This window comes from Chlorocebus sabaeus, chromosome 7 (assembly GCF_047675955.1).
Source record: "Chlorocebus sabaeus isolate Y175 chromosome 7, mChlSab1.0.hap1, whole genome shotgun sequence".
In the NCBI taxonomy this organism is placed as follows: Eukaryota; Metazoa; Chordata; class Mammalia; order Primates; family Cercopithecidae; genus Chlorocebus; species Chlorocebus sabaeus.
In genome coordinates this window covers 38950371-38967811 of record NC_132910.1, presented here as the reverse complement: position 1 = coordinate 38967811, position 17441 = coordinate 38950371, and the positions used below count along the sequence as shown (strand labels likewise).

The window sequence follows — 17441 nt, the reverse complement described above, 5'->3', positions numbered from 1 at the left end:
GAACAGGCTTTGAACCAACAAAGACCAAAAAAGACAAAGAAGGGCATTACATAATGGTAAAGGGATCAATGCAACAAGAAGAGCTAACTATCCTAAATATATATGCACCCAATATAGGAGCACCCAGATACACAAAGCAAGTTCTTAGAGACCTTAGACTCCCACACAATAATAGTGGGAGACTTTAATACTCCACTGTAAAATATTAGACAGATCAACAAGACAGAAATTAACAAGTATATTCAGGACTTGAACTTAGCTCTGGACTAAGCGGACCTAATAGACATCTACAGAACTCTCCACCCCAAATCAACAGAATATACATTCTTCTCAGTACCACATTGTACTTATTCTAAAATTAACCAAATAATTGAAAGTAAAAACTCCTCAGCAAATGCAAAAGAATAGAAATCATAACAGTCTCTCAGACCACACTGCAATCAAATTAGAACTCAGGATTAAGAAACTCACTCAAAACCACACAACTACATGTTAACTGAACAACCTGCTCCTGAATGACTACTGGGTAAATAACCAAATTAAGGCAGAAATAAGGAAGTTCCTTGAAACTAATGAGAATGAGGATATAATGTGCCAGAATCTCTGGGACACAGTTAAAGCAGCGTTTAGAGGGAAATTTATACCACTAAATGCCCATAGGAGAAAGCAGGAAAGATCTAAAATTGACACCCTAGCATCACAATTAAAACAACTAGAGAAGCAAGAGCAAACAAATTCAAAAGCTAGCAGAAGACAAGAAATAACAAAGATCAGAGCATAACTGAAGGAGATAGAGACACGAAAAACCCTTCAAAAAATCAATGAATCTAGGAGCTGGTTTTTTGAAAAGATTAACAAAATGGATAGACTGCTAGCCAGACTAATACAGAAGAAAAGAGAGAAGAATCAAATAGATACAATAAAAAATGATAAAGGGGATATCACCACTGATCCCACAGAAATACAAACTACCATCAGAAAATACTATAAACACCTCCACACAAATAAACTAGAAAATTTAGAAGAAATAGATAAATTACTGGACACATATACCCTCCCAAGACTAAACCAGGAAGAAGGTGAATCCCTGAATAGACCAATAACAAGTTCTGAAATTGAGGTAGTAATTAATAGTCTACCAATCAAAAAAAGCCAAGGGTCAGAAAGATTCACAGCTGAATTCTACCAGAGGTACAAAGAGGAGCTGGTACCATTCCTTCTGAAAATATTCCAAACAATAGAAAAACAGGGAATCCTCCCTATTTCATTTTATGAGGCCAGCATCATCCTGATACCAAAACCTGACAGTGACACAACGAAAAAAGAAAATTTCAGGCCAATATCCCTGATGAACATTGATGCGAAAATCCTCAATAAAATATTGACAAACCAAATCCAGGAGCACATAAAAAAGCTTATCTACCACAATCAAGTTACCTTCATCCCTGGGATGCAAGGATGGTTCAACATATGCAAATCAATAAATGTAATCCATCACATAAACAGAACTAATGACAAAAACCACACAATTATCTCAATAGATGCAGAAAAGGTCTTCAACAAAATTCAACACCCCTTCATGCTAAAAACTCTCAATAAACTAGGTATTGATGGAATATATCTCAAAATAATAACAGCTATTTATGACAAACCCATAGCCAATATCATACTGAATGGGCGAAGCTGGAAGCATTCCCTTTAAAAACCAGCACAAGACAAGGATGCCCTCTCTCACCACTCCTATTCAACATAGTATTGGAAGTTTTGGCCAGGGCAGTGAGGCAAGAGAAAGAAATCAAGGGTATTCAAATAGGAAGAGAGGAAGTTGAATTATCTCTGTTTGCAGATGACATAATTGTATATTTAGAAAACCCCATCATCTCAGGCCAAAATCTCCTCAAGCTGATAAGCGACTTCAGAAAAGTCTCAGGATACAAAATCAATGTGCAAAAATCACAAGCATTCCTATATACCAGTAATAGACAAGCAGAGAGCCAAATCATAAGTGAACGCCCATTCACAATTGCTACAAAGAGAATAAAATACCTAGGAATACAACTTACAATGGATGTGAAGGACCTCTTCAAGGAGAACTACAAAGCACTGCTGAAGGAAATAAGAGAGGACACAAACAAATGGAAAAATATCCATGAGCATGGATAGGAAGAATCCATATCGTGAAAATGGTTCTACTGACCAAAGTAATTTATAGATTCAATCCTATCCCCATCAAGCTATCACTGACTTTCTTCACAGAATTAGAAAAAACTACTTTAAAGTTCATATGGAACCAAAAAAGAGCCTATATATCCCAGACAATCCTAAGCAAAAAGAACAAAGCTGGAGGCATCACACTACCTAACTTAAAACTATACTACAAGGCTACAGTAACCAAAACAGCATGGTACTGATATCAAAACAGATATATAGACCAATGGAACAGAACAGAGGCCTCAGAAATAACGCCACACATCTACAAACATTTGATATTTGACAAACCTGACAAAAACAAGCAATGGGGAAAGGATTCCCTATTTAATAAATGGTGTTGGGAAAACAGGCTAGCCATATGCAGAAAACTGAAACCGGGCCCCTTCCATACACTTCATACAAAAATTAACTCAAGATGGATTAAAGACTTAAACATAAAACCTAAAACCATAAAAACCCTAGAAGAAAACTTAGGCAATACCATTCAGGACATAGGCGTGGGCAAAGACTTCATGACTAAAATACCAAAAGCAATGACAACAAAAGCCAAAATTGACTAATGGGATCTAACTAAACTAAAGAGCTTCTGCACAGCAAAAGAAACTATCATCAGAGTAAACAGGCAACCTACAGAATGGGAGAAAATTTTTGCAATCTTCCATCTAACTAAGGGCTTATATCCAGAATCTACAAGGAACTAATATAAATTTACAAGAAAAAAACAACCACATCAAAAAGTGGGTGAAGGATATGAACAGACACTTTTCAAAAGAAGACATTTATGTGGCCAACAAACATATGAAAAAAAGTTCACCATCAGTGGTCATTAGAGAAATGCAAATCAAAACCACAACGAGATACCATCTCATGCCAGTTAGAATGGCAATCATTAAAAAGTCAGGAAACAACAGATACTGGAGAGGATGTGGAGAAATAGGAACACTTTTATACTGTTGGTGGGAGTAAATTAGTTCAACCATTGTGGAAGACAGTGTGGCAATTCCTCAAGGATCTAGAACTAGAAATACCATTTGATACAGCAATCCCATTACTGGGTATATACCCAAAGGATTATAAATCATTCTACTATAAAGACGCATTCATACATATGTTTATTACAGCACTGTTCACAATAGCAAAGACTTGAAACCAACCCAAATGCCCATCAATGATAGACTGGATAAAGAAAATGTGACACATATACACCATGGAATACTATGCAGCCATAAAAAAGGATGAGTTCATGTCCTTTGCAGGGACATGCATGAAGCTGGAAACCATCGTTCTCAGCAAACTAACACAGGAACAGAAAACCAAACACCACATGTTCTCACTCATAAGTAGGAGCTGAACCATGAGAACACATGGACACAGGGAGGGGAACATCATACACCAGGGCCTGTCAGGGGCTGGGGGACTAGGGGAGGGATAGCATTAGGAGAAATACCTAATGTAGATGATGGGTTGACAGGTGCAGCAAACCACCATGGCACGTGTATACTTACGTAACAAACCTGCACGTTCTGCACATGTATCTCATAACTTAAAGTATAATTAAAAAAAAAAAAAAATGGCAGTCATCCTGAGCTCTGGGGAGACTGCAATGAGCAGAGAGCCCTCCTGCCAACTTGTATTGGACTTGTAGCAGGATTGCAAAATTGACTTTTGTTTCTTTAAGTCACTGAGATTTAGCATTATTTCTTACCATAGTATCAGCTAATATCTACCTTTTCCTCTATTCAATAGCACTTGTGCCCTCCACCTACAAATTTCAACTCTGATTCTACAGCAGTGGTTCTGGGGCCTAGCTGCACATCCAAATAGATTTTGGAGTGTTAAAAACATCCTGATGCCCAAACTTCGCACCAGACCAGTCACATAGAATTTACTTGATTGGAAGCTGGCATTTGGTATGTTTTTTAAAACCCGAGGCAATTCTGTTGTGCTGCTGCCAGGGCTAAGGACCACTGTCATAATAATGGGGCCCTGAGAAAGCTCTGTCAGTTGCCAGATGTTGTTAAGCTTCCTATTATGAGGACTTGCCATAGTACACGAATAAGCCCAAAGATTAAAGTACATTTTCTGCTTGTAACAGCTATTCCTACTTGTACGGACTTTGAAGTGACTCAGTTTCCTCTACGGATGAGAGACTGGCTCAAGAATATCCTCATGCAGCTTTATGAAGCCAACTCTGAACACGCTGGCTATCTAAATGAGAAGCAGAGAAATAAAGTAAGTTATCCACAGATTAGCTTCCTCAATGTCTGTCTACAGGGCATGAGGAAGAAAGACATGGTGGGGGGCTACCTATCTCTGCATACTGGCAAAAGCCTACTATGCTTTTCCATGCCTGGTTAGCCCATGTGGCTTAACAGAATAATAGATGTCGCCATTCATGCCGCAAGGTTTCGGACACCACCAAACCGCCCCATTCTTCCCAATCGTCAGTGGCCTGAATTAGGGCTCTTCAATTCATACCTAGAGCAAGCTCTGGTTGAGCACAGTTAATACAAATTTAGCATTGATATAGTCAGTCAAACATCTTATTTAAATCTAAGCATTTGTTTTGCTCTCATAGGCCAGACATAGATGTATGATATAAAGTAAATCCATTACTCAAAATATCAGTAATATATTAAGATTAAAAAGCATTGATTCCAGAAGCTTCCAGAGAAAATTCATTCACCAGATAGTTACTGAGTGCATCCTGGGTGCCAGAAATTGACCTAAATACTGGAGATACAGCAATGAAAAGAAAATCTCTGCCTTCATGAGTTTACATTCTGGGTGAAGAGACAGACTCTAAATAAATAAGTATGTATGTGTGTGTGTATGTAATGTATGTGTATGCATATACATATGCATATATATGTATATACGCATATATGCAATTATACATATATTCATATATGTATAATTTGTATATATACATGTATACGGATATATGCATATGTGTATATATGCATATATGTGTATATATGTATATACGCATATATGTGTATATACATATGTGCATATATGCAATTGTATGTAGCAAAATGAGCATTTATGCAAATATAACCAAATCAACAAATATATGTATAAGTATGTCAGTTGGGATTAAACATGGTGCGAAAATAAAACAGGAAGGAGGGTGTGCATTAACTGTGTCAGATGCTGTTTATAGGTTGTGAGTTGAGGACTGAGAATTGGCCAGAGATTTAGCATGTCAAGGTCATAGTTGACCTTGATAGGAGCTGTTCCTGGGGTGGGAGCATGTTTCAGGAAGGAAGCTCCGGTGGAAAGAGTTCAACAGAGACTAGGAGGAAGGATGTGGATGCAGCAAGTATAGACAATCCTTTCAAGGAGTTTTGCTATAAAGAGATAAAGAGAAATGGGGTGGCAGCTGGAGAGGAAAGTGAGTTCAAGAGTCCCCCCTAGCAGTGGGAGATGGTAGAGGATGTTTGTATGCCTCTGGAAATAACCCAGTCAAGACGGAAATATTAGTGAGGAGCAGAGAATGCACACAACTGCCAGAGGGCATTCTTCAATACGTGTCCCAGCCAGATGAGATGGGCTGGACTTAGATTAGGAGCACAGGAAGGTTACAGGTAGGAAAGCTGTGGTTCTGGGAGCAGGTGGAGGTTCTGTTTGCTTCCAATTACTCCGTGAAATAAGAGGCAACATCACAAGCTGAGAGTTTCACATGCACTGCTCAAGAATAATTTCTAGCCTCCGTCTTGAATACATCGTCACAGAGAGCCTTGAGGATATTAGCTATGAAACAGGGAAATTTCAATGGGGCTGGCCAAGCAGTAACACACCAGTGTGAAAGCGAGACTGAGTGGGCACTGGATGGATGATCTAGAAGACTAAGAATGGACTCTGCCATCAGGGGAAGGGGCAGCACTTTTCATTAACTAATCAAAAATTTTCCCTCAGTCAATTCAGCCCTTTTCATTAAAACCTCATAGTTTTTTTTTTTTTTTTTTTTTTAAAGTAGTGAACATTAATTACTTGTTAAAAGAAAGAGGCAAAAAATACTTAAAATATTTAAAAGTTTAAAAAAGATTTAAATTTCTTCTAAAAACCAGAGGTTTCTTACATCAGGTGCTATTCTGTGTAGGCATGAGAAAGGCCTGTAGTACTGATTGGAAGGAATTTCATTTGGTTGCACCTGATGTCCTGAGCTTGTTTTCCTCTATCGTGTTACTGTCACTCTTCAAGTAAAGTTTAGCAAGTGATGAGTCCATTACATTTGTCTGATTCTCTGACAGTCTGCTGCCTTCTTAACCCCAGGTCAAGAAAATTTACCTGGATGAAAAGAGGCTCTTGGCTGGGGACCATCCAATTGACCTTCTCTTAAGGGACTTTAAGAAAAACTACCACATGTATGTGTATCCTGTGCACTGGCAGTTTAGTGAACTTGACCAACACCCTATGGATAGGTAAGAACTCTTTACCTTTCCATTTCTAGATTTATCTCTCTGATAAAATACCTACATATCTATGCAGAAGGAAAATCTAGATTTAGGACATTTCCCAGTTCCATTTTAGGAACTGAAATGCCTGGTTAGGAGTCTAAACACAAAGCTGCTGTGTATGACATACCCTAGAACTTAAAGTATAATAATTTTTAAAAAGTCTGCAACTTGATAGAGCTTATGTTGATAAAGTTTATGTTTTATAATTTTATATTTTAATTCCATTTGTCAGTGAACTTTTTGAAGTCCCCTTGTCACAATTATCAAAGCTATGTAATATTCATTTAAAAAAAAAAAAAAAAAAAAGCTGCTGCGAAGATAGCAGAATATGGCTACACCACAGCTCCTAAGTTTACATGTTAAGGTCCAGCTTCCCACAGAGACTCCTCCGACTTTCTCATTCTTGATCCTAAATTCCCAAGACTGGCCCAACGTGGGTCAAGTGACTACATCTAAAACAATCAGGTATGGTCAGTGGATGAGAACCAGGTTGTACCAACATGATTGCTGGGTACACCCCTGTAGATTTAGGGTAGGAAAAGGACAGTTCCTGTGAAGAAAGAAACCTCGTGAATCGACATCCCAAAAGCTGTCAACCTTACCCACAAATCGTTTATTTCATTGGCAGTTTTTATCGGTATTCTATTTATTTCACATATACAGCAACCTTATGGGAGAAGAATGTCCTTGGTGAGCCTGAGAGTTAAATCTTCATGCACAAGCTACTCAGTTAATAGGATGCCATGTATTTCATTGCAGAGTCCTGACACATTCCGAACTTGCTCCTCTGCGAGCATCTCTGGTGCCCATGGAACACTGCATAACCCGTTTCTTTGAGGAGTGTGACCCCAACAAGGATAAACATATCACCCTGAAGGAGTGGGGCCACTGCTTTGGAATTAAAGAAGGTAAATTCATCACCAGCCAAAGAAGAGGGATATCTTCTTCCCCAGACAAGCCCTAAGCCCCCGCATGCTTCATAGAGAGGTCCTGCCACATTTTCAAATTGGAAGCTAGAAACAAAAAGGTAGCAGCTTCCCAGATAGGACTCCCTTGGTGCACGTGCTGTCATTACAAAGTCACTTCTTACTACCTTTATAGCACTGTTTTCAAAGGATAGCAAGGGTGAACATGCACTGAGGTCTCAACAGTCAGTTAAGCCTAAAAAGACATGTGAATCCAGAGTTGGGTCAAATCTCAGCAGGATTTGTGTCTTTCCTTATTTAATATCCTACCTTAACCTGGGCCTTGGGCCCAACTTTTCAAAATTACGCATAAAGAATAAAAAAGCAAGCCCATTTCTGACAATGGAAGATGTCAGAACATCTCAGAATCTATTAACAACACACTGAAGACTGGATTTTACATCACAAGTAGTGCCAGGATAATCCTTTAACCCAAAACTCATCCATGGCTTCATCCTCAATGAATGGGAACTGAGCATTCTTTCTTTACTCCTGCAGTGGAGAAGATTAAATTTAGACACTTGTTTTGCTGGGTTATGTCTTAATATGTTTCCTTTTCTTTCCTTAAGTTAGACTTGACTTTTATGAGCAGGTATGTTTTCAATAATTAAGATATGAAAGGCTGGGCACGGTGGCTCATGCCTGTAATCCCAGCACTTTGGGAGGCCGAGGTGTGTGGATCACCTGAGGTCAGGAATTAGAGACTAGCATGGCCAACATGGTGAAACTCTGCTTCTACCAAAAATACAAAAAGTAGGTGGGCTTGGTGGCACGTGCCTGTAATCCCAGCTACTCGGGAGGCTGAGGCAGGAGAATTGCTTGAACCCGGGAGGCAGAGGTTGCAGTGAGCCAAGATCGCACCACTGCACTCCAGCCTGGGCGACAGACAGAGTGAGACTTGGTCTCAAAAAAAAAGAAAGATATTCAAACAATGAGTATTCAAATCTACTTGCAATTCTCACCACACACAAAAAAAATGATAGTATGTGAGGTAATACATTCGTTAATAAGATCAATTTAGCCATTCCACAATGTATATATATTTTAAAAGGTCATGTTTTACATGATAAATACATACCGTGTTTATTTGTCAGTTAAAATAAATAAATAAGAAAAATACCATTCACAGAACATAAATTAACAGTGAACATCAACTCTCTGAAACAGAGATTTCATTCATGTTTCCAATATACCATCGGGATAAACATGCAGCTAGGCCAATAAAGAAAGTCAGTTCATCAAACGTTGGAAGTTCCCAAAAAGAAATAACTTGTGCAAACTTCATTTTTAAAATATTCCCCATATATATGTAGAATGCCTTGAAATTAGAGAGGAAGAGGTGAAAGTATGAGAATTTATAGGTAAGCAGAGAGGGTCAGTCCTTCTCCTTGCAATATCATTCTGTGAAATAAACATTCTGTGAAAGGATGTATATTTTTGTAAGTACCTAGTTCTGTGTTTTAGTTGTCTATGCTGCATAGTGAATCACATCACAACTTAACAGGTTAAATTCTTTCTCACGGTTTCCAAGGGTCGGGAATCTCACAGTAACTAACCTGGGTGGCTCTGGATTAGGATCTCTCATTAGGTTGTGGTCAGGGGGTCATGTAGTGCGGCAGGTATCTGATGGCTTGACTGTGGCTAAGGGTCTACTTCTACGCTCACTCCCATGGTTCTTTGCAGGAGCCTTCAGTATCCCATCATGTAGGCCTCTCGTCCACAGGGCTGCCCACAGCATGGTGTCTGGTTTCCTCCAGAGTGAGTGACCAGGCAGAAAGAGAAAGCCAAGACTGAGGCCCCAATGTCTTTTGTAACCTAACCTCAGAAGTTATATATCATGACTTCTGCCTCATTTTATTGGTCACACTGACCAATCCTGCTACAGCAGGAGGAGGAGAAGGAGACCACACGGGGTTGGGTGTCAGTTGTCTTTCTAACATCTATGATACACGCAGAGTACTTATAAAAATTCAAATATATCCCTCTGTCCTGCCCTGCCCCACCATTATCTAGAGGGGAAAACTCGGCTGGAATAGGATGTATTTATGGATGCCTGTTTATATGACATGTGATTTTAAACAACTGATAAAAAGGCAAATTTAAACAGGCCATTTTACTTAAGAAAACCAGTTGCATCTCATTCTTCCTTTTGCAAAGCTTCTGGCAGCTCTTCAGTGTGTAAGCTCACCCAGGCTCCGCTGGGCGGTTGTCTGGGAGGAGCAGGAAGGACTTAAAGTCCAGTCATTTACAAAGCTGTTAATGATCTTGTTTGTGCACTGTGGTTTGGCTATCATTGCCTTATTTTGAAGAAAGGAAAAAATTATCACATAATAAACCAATAAAGCAGATATTAAATATTCAGTCAGAACACGTAAACAAGTTATTGCTTTGGAATGTAGCTAAAGAAAAAAAAAATTATTTGTAAGTATACCCTTCTTTCCTTCAAGGCTGAGAAATCCACAGAAGGAGAAGATAGAGTTTAGCCAATGTTTTCCTGAATTTTAACTGCCTGTGATAGATGTGCCCATATATTCCTCACATAGCTGTTATTAACTAGCTATGTGAATTAGGGCATGTCGCTTATTCATGTCCTCAGTGAGTCTCATTTTCCTTATCTGTAAAAATGGGGTTCAAGTAACAGGTGCAGGAGTCCTCATTTATTTTGCGCCCATGCATACCATGCATTGACACATATCCATGCTAATCGTCAGAAAACATTCCAAGTGAGACTAACAGGGTAAACAACTCAGATGAACGCCAAGTTCCCCAAAGGCATTTAAAGACATTATCCTAAGAGTTCTGGGGGATCACCAAAGTGTTTCAAACAAGTCAGTGATTTCCCTGGGTTTGTATTAAGAAGGATTCCCCTGGTTACATTGTGGCAGGGCCAAAGAACTGTTGAGAGAATATTGTGGTAAACCCAGGCAAGAGCTGATGAGAACTTGAACTAGGGGAGTGATCAAAAGTGGGGGGGGGGGGGGGGAGAGAGAAGTAAACATATTCAAGATATATTTTAAAATGTAAGCATACTGAAATGTGTATCATGTGGAAATAAGACAATATTTGATAGGAAATATGTGGGAGCAGAGAGCAGAGAGGTGAGAGACTGAAAAGAGAAGTACAATGCCTAGGTCCCTAGCTTAGAGCAGGCAGGGTAAACAGAGGTAAATAGAGGCACCTTCCACTGAGAAAACACGAGAACAGAAGTGGATTTGGAGTAAATGACAAATTCCATTTTAGATACTTTGAATCCTAAAGTATTAGGTTTGAATCCTAAGTGTTAGTTTCATGCAAAAGTAATTATGGTTTGGCCATTATCTCTACCACTCCATCAAAACTACCATTATCCCTACCATGCCCAACACTGATGGGCACCTACATTGATTTTATGTCTTTGCTATTGTGAATAGTGCTGCAATGAGCATGTGAGTTCATGTGTCTTTTTGGTAAAATTATTTTTTTATAAATATACCCAGTAATGGGATTGCTGGGTTGAATAGCAGTTCTGTTTTAAGTTCTTTGAGAAATCTCCAAACGGCTTTCCACAGTGGTTCAACTAATTTACATTACCAGCGTCTAAGCATTCCTTTTTCTCTGCAGCTTCACCAGCATGTTGTTTTTAGACTTTTTAATTATAGCCATTCTGACTGCTGTGAACTAGAATCTCATTGTGAGATGGTTTTGATTTAAATTTTCCTGTTTATTAGTAACGTGGAACTTTATAAATATTTGTTGGCTGCTTATATATCAAGACAGGGTTTTGGAACTGAAATGCATATTTGAGGATTATAAGCATACAGAGAATAATTGACACCAGGGAAGGGAATTAATTCTCCCAAGGAAAACGCATTGACTTACATGAAAAGGGGTCTAGGATTGAACACCATGCTCAGAAACAATATCTGGATGATGGATGGGGAAGAAGAAAGAATTCAGTAAGGACATTAAAGTTTCTCCTGAAATGAAGGAAGAAAACCAGAATAGTGCCATGCAAAGGAGGTGTTTCAAAGAGGAGGAAGAGATTGGCAGTGCCAAATGTGACTGAGATGTCAAAGAAGATGAAAGAAATAAAGATATCCTGGGTGGCCTTGGTTAGAGTAGTTTTGGTGGAATGGTAGAGATGGAAGTTACGTTCTATAGGTTCAGAAGAAAAGGGAGATGAGAAAGGGTAAGGAGTGAAAGTTTGAGTGCAGCAAAGACCTAGAAAAGATACAGAGTAAGGGGAGCATTTTTTAGATTAAAAGAGATGTGAGCACTCCTTTCATTTATTCATTCATTTGCTCAAGAAATCTTTACAGATGGTCTACGTAAATGCAGGCACTGTTCTAGAGGCTAAATATAAAACATATTTAAATGCTAATGGAAGGGTCTAGTAAAAAAAAGGAAAGGTAGAAGAAAGACGTACGAAAAACAAAGAGGAAAGTAAAAGGAGAATCTTGTGAAAGTCAGAAGAGATCTTGAGCATAGGTAGAGAAATTAGCCTTAACGTCAAGAAAAAGGACAATCTCTTACCTGAGCAACAGAAAGAAGACAAAGGCTATGGGTGCAAATATAAGTAAATGTGTATGTAATGAAGCTATTATCTCCATTTTACATATGAAGCCAGTACTCAAAAAAAGTATATCAAAGTCCATAATCTTTCCCATTCTCTGGGCTAGATAAAGATTATTAGCAGGAAAATTACCTAGTGCCCACACAGAGTAGTATAATAGTTTGTTAGGGCGGGCCATGTTGGTAAGGAGTGATCTTATATCTGCTAGAGGATGCTGTCTTCTTCCACAAGTATGGCAACAATTTCTTTGACAAGCTACTCAGTTAAAACCTGGATTTACCTAGCACTACACTTCTATTTATTTCCATTATATTTCAGCTCGCCTTCTAGATTAGTATACTTGGCACTTCTTGGCTGGACCTCCCCTTAACCTGCTCTTCCTCTATCAGTGGTTCTCAACCCTGCAGCCAAATTACCTGCAGTTTTCTAAATGTCTACATGCCATTAGTCCACCCCTAGGGATTCGGATTCTAGAGTCCAGAGATGAGGCCTAAAAATATATTTTTAAAAGTTCATGAGTGATGTTGATGCCCTACCAGAGTTGAGGATCACCATTATACTGCCTTATTAGATGGTTTCTCTAATCCCCCAACTCTAATATTGTTTGTGCTACTACTCTGGCTACTTTCTAAAAGTGTTGTTTTGCTTCTTGTTTTTTACAGAAGACATAGATGAAAATCTCTTGTTTTGAATGAAGATTTTAAAGAACTCAACTTTCCAGCATCCTCCTCTGTTCTAACGACTTCAGAAATATATGCAGCTGTAATACTTGTAGATTTATATTTAGCAAAATGTTTGCATGTATGACAAGACAATGAGAGTAATTGCTTGATAACAACCTATGCGCCAGGTATTTAACATTAACTTTGGAAACAAAAATGTAAAATTAAGTAAAATCAACATACGCAAAATACTGTACATTGTGAACAGAAGTTTAATTCATAGTAATTTCACTCTCTGCATCAACTTATAATTAATGATAAAACTATTAATGATAAAAATAATGCATTTGTATTGTTCATAATATCATATGCACTTCAAGAAAATGGAATGCTACTCTTTTGTGGTTTACGTGTATTATTTTCAGTATCTTAATACCCTAATAAACAGTCCATAAAAATCCAAATGCTTAGTCAAGTGTATTTCCAGTTATAATTTATACAATCAAATGTGAAAGATCAACCCAAGACTCACACTTCATGTCAAATTATAATTGTGCTTCCTAAACCCTACTACTTTAAGTGTGTGTGTGTGGGGGCGTGTGTGTGTGTGCGTGTGTGTGTGCGGTTGAGAAAAAGTGTGAGACATCTCTTACAGGAAACAATACTCAGTGGTAAGAGCTGCTCATTAATGTCCTTCATCATTATATAAGGTTAAACAGAATAAAAATAAATTCAAGTGCTTTTTTTTACCAAATTTGATTTAAAATGTAGAACAAGCTGGGTGCAGAGGCTCACAACTATAATCTCAACACTTTGGGAGACCAAGGTGGGTGGATTCCTTGAGCTCAGGAGTTCAAGACCAGCCTAGGCAACATGGAGAGACCCTGTCTCTATGAAAACTTTAAAAAATAGCCAGGCGTGGTGGCATGCACTTGTCCCAGCTACTTGGCAGACTGGGGTGGGAGAATTGCTTGAGACCAGTAGGTCAAGGCTGCAGTGAGCTGATATTGTGCCACTGCACTCCAGCCTTGGTGACATGACAAGGCCCTGTCTCAAAAAATAAATAAATGAAAATAAAATGTGAAGATTATGCACTGCTTGATCCAACTAATTCCAACTTTTTGTGCAGCTGAGTATGTGTGCTGGGGAAGATGGCAGCCCTGCAAAAATTTCTACATATTCATTGCCTCAAAATAAAGAAAATGTAAGGGTAAAACAGGAAGAGGGCCATAAAGCGTCTTGATGTCCAATGTAGAAAGAGATTAAATATTATTAATGTAAACTGATAGCAAAAAAACCTGTTATAAGCAAAAATTTGTGTTTTTATTTGGGCTTTTCTTTGGTAGCTATTACAGTAAAAGCTAGATCACAAAAATATGACATCATAATATAGTTTTCCAAGTTCTGAAGTAAGGCAATAAAAGAACATGTCACCCACTTTATTTGACTATTTGAAAGAAAATGTTTTTTCACATATTTTTCTAGCTGAAATGAAAGATATCAATACAATTATCTTTTAGTATTTTTTCAAATAATCAAAAATTTGTTGTTGTTATTACAAACCTTATCTGTGATAGTCACTGAGAGAACATGCCCCTAGGAATTTTATCTGAAAGATACTTACAGAATAGTTTATTTTCTGTCAGAATAATCTTCTTTGAGTATTTCAAAATTTTATTCATTATCTCTTTTCATAGCTCAATAAATTACTTATTCTTTTGTGAGACAGAGTCTTGCTCTGTCACCCAGGCTGGAGTGCAGTGGTACAATCTCAGCGCACTGCAACCTCCGCCTCCCAGGTTCAAGCAGTTCTCCTGCCTCAACCTCCTGAGTAGCTGGTATTACAGGCGCGTGCCACCACACCCGGCTTATTTTTGTACTTTTAGTAGAGACGGGGTTTCACCATGTTGGTCTGGCTGGTCTCGAACTCCTGACCTCGTGATCCGCCCACCTCAGCCTCGCAAAGTGCTGGGATTACAAGCATGAGCCACCGCACCTGGCCAATTACCTTATTCTTAACTAGAACTATATCATACTATGTCCTTTCTAAATAAGATCAATTTGATTAATCAAAATCTAATTAAGTATTATTTGTAATTTTTTCCAACTACAGAAATAATTTTAGAAACAATTCCAAATTTTTCCAAATTTCAGAACGTTTTTACATGAAGCTAAAAAGGTTTTAACTAGTTACAAACTAGGTTGTTGGGAACAGTGAAGTTGTATTCAGAGGTATTAATTAGGCCTAAATTATCTTTTGCCCTCAGACAACTTTCAAAAATATTTTAGAATAGTGAAAAGCGACTTTAACACCAAGGTAAGGACACCACCTCAATATCTACTAAAAAAATTTATTTGAAAATAATATTCATTTTGAAATGAAAAATATTGAATACTAGAAATGTTCAAACCTTAAATTTATGTATCATTTAAGGCTCTCACATGTACAGCTAGCTCATTTATTATAGAGGCACATTAATATTCTTGGTGGTCACAATTTTTAATTGTGGGTTGTCTGTGATAAAGACATACTCTAATCCTATCCTAGGAGATGAAGTTATTTTCTCAGTAATCAGTCTGTAAGTCTGCCTCTGTGTAATTGAGATATTTGGGAAGTTGGAGCTCCTGGTGTGAACACAATTATTCAGTTTAGCTTTGAATTTTGTGACTCATATTGCCCGTAACCATAAAGGCATTAGTAACATGGCTTAAATACTAGATGGGCATAGAGATTCTAGATGATCACACTGCTCCTTGAATTTGCTGCTCCAAGAGCCACTGAAGCAAAGGTAATTGAAGAGATATATAGTATAATTTGGACTGATTCTATTGCACTAGATAAAAGAATGTAACATATTCTTGTATGGGGTAATTTAACAATTTCCAATAGGTCCACTTCTAAAAAGAAGAAAGAAATCTTTTAAAGTGTTTGAATCCAGAATGAATAAAAATACAAAGAAAAAACATGAAAAAGGAAAAGAAGGGAAATAAGTTGCCTAAATTCAAGCAAAGTAGCACTAAGATAAATCAGAGTTGAGTTTTAAATCTACGTAACAGTTGAAGTGTGATTTATATATGCAGATATAGATATAACTTGCCTCAAATGCTGGAGATAAGTCTTGGTAAGAATATGATGAAGTTGTTTTTCTTTCAAAATCCAGTTCCAGAGTAGTGATTTGGTTTGGAACTCACAAGGTAAGTTAATTTGAATTAAACGTGATTTTTAAAACATAAAAATGCCTCCTTTCAGAACCAACAGACCAATAAAAGGTCAGTTGATTTGCTTTATTGAATCTGCATTTACTCATATTGTGCTGATTTTCTACCAACCCATTACATCTTACAAAATTTTTCCCATACAATTTCCTTCCCGAGAACTATAACTGGCAATAACAGCAACCAGACTATATGAAGGCCTGGTAAGTCTCACAGAGGTACAAGCTTCAGGTGGATTTATTTGTGTATTACATGGAAACTTTCCTCTCATTTTAGCCAGTAGTGATCAATTCCTAATAATAAGCATGATGCAACACTGGTGTTTAAAGATTTGTGAGTAGAATTGAGCACAGTGGCTCATACCTGTAATCCCAGCACTTTGGAAGGCTGTGGTGGGAAGGTTGCTTGAGGCCAGAAGTTCAAGACCGGCCTTGCAACAGGGGGGCGACATAGCGAGACCCCGTCTCTAAGGAAATTTTTAAAAAACTAGCCAGGTGTGGTGGCACACACCTGTAGTCCTAGCTCCTTGGGAGACTGAGGCAGAAGGATCACTTGAGCCCAGCAGTTCGAGGGTACAGGAGGCTATGATTGTGCCACTGCACTCCAGCATGGGTGACAGAGCAAGACCCTGTCTCGAAAAAAAAAAAAAAAAAAGAAAGAAAGATTTGTGTGTAAAGATCACAAACTCAACTTCAGGGACCAAACATGCGCAGTGTACAGGCTGAACTGTAACTTTATAAGAAAGTAGAATGTAATGGGCTATTTTGGGAGCTAAACAGTGCATGTCTTGTCTAAGGAATTCAAAGCTTTGAAAAATACTCTTGTAGGTTTACAAAACCGATATTTGGAGGCAGGATTTATCTTGACCACTATTTCAACACCTCTAACTAATCTACCTATTTACAATGGGAATAGGACTTAAATAGAAAAAAACTCAAAATGATCTTCTGCCCCTTCAATTCCAGGTTTGACCTTTAGAATGAAATTTCTCATCTTGGCTGGCCTTTTGAGCACTGCCATTGCTCTGCCCATCCCCGTGAGTACACCCTCCTCAGTTGCTGACTCAATTTCAGATTTAGAGTCATCGCATTTCTGGGCTAGAAAGCGGGTCTTATCTTTTCATTTCACAAAAGAGGAAAGTGGAATCCAGGAAAGTCATAGAACTAGGAGTTCACCATTCTTTGTCAGCCCAAGACTCTGCCCAGGACAAATCTCAGCTCCATATGCCATGTGCTAGCTGTGTGACCTTGAACTAACCCACGGTTTCCTTGTCTATGAAATGAGTCCTAGGAACACCTCAGAGTTGCATGGAGATAATTTTTTTAATGCATCTAAAGCAGAGAAGGGTCCTATCTGAAAGACAGGATGTTGT

At 38.2% G+C, this 17441-nt stretch overlaps 1 protein-coding gene across 1 annotated transcript in view; it reads left to right on the top strand.

Moving 5' to 3' along the window:
- SPARCL1 (SPARC like 1) overlaps positions 1 to 13317 on the top strand; it is a 56682-nt gene extending 43365 nt beyond the window's left edge. The window contains exons 8-11 of the mRNA XM_007999194.3: positions 4307 to 4443; positions 6490 to 6638; positions 7434 to 7582; positions 12854 to 13317. Coding sequence (XP_007997385.3) covers positions 4307 to 4443; positions 6490 to 6638; positions 7434 to 7582; positions 12854 to 12882 — 464 coding nt within the window. The 3' untranslated portion in view covers positions 12883 to 13317. The remainder of the gene's footprint in view (positions 1 to 4306; positions 4444 to 6489; positions 6639 to 7433; positions 7583 to 12853) is intronic.
- The last annotated feature ends 4124 nt before the right edge of the window (positions 13318 to 17441 follow it).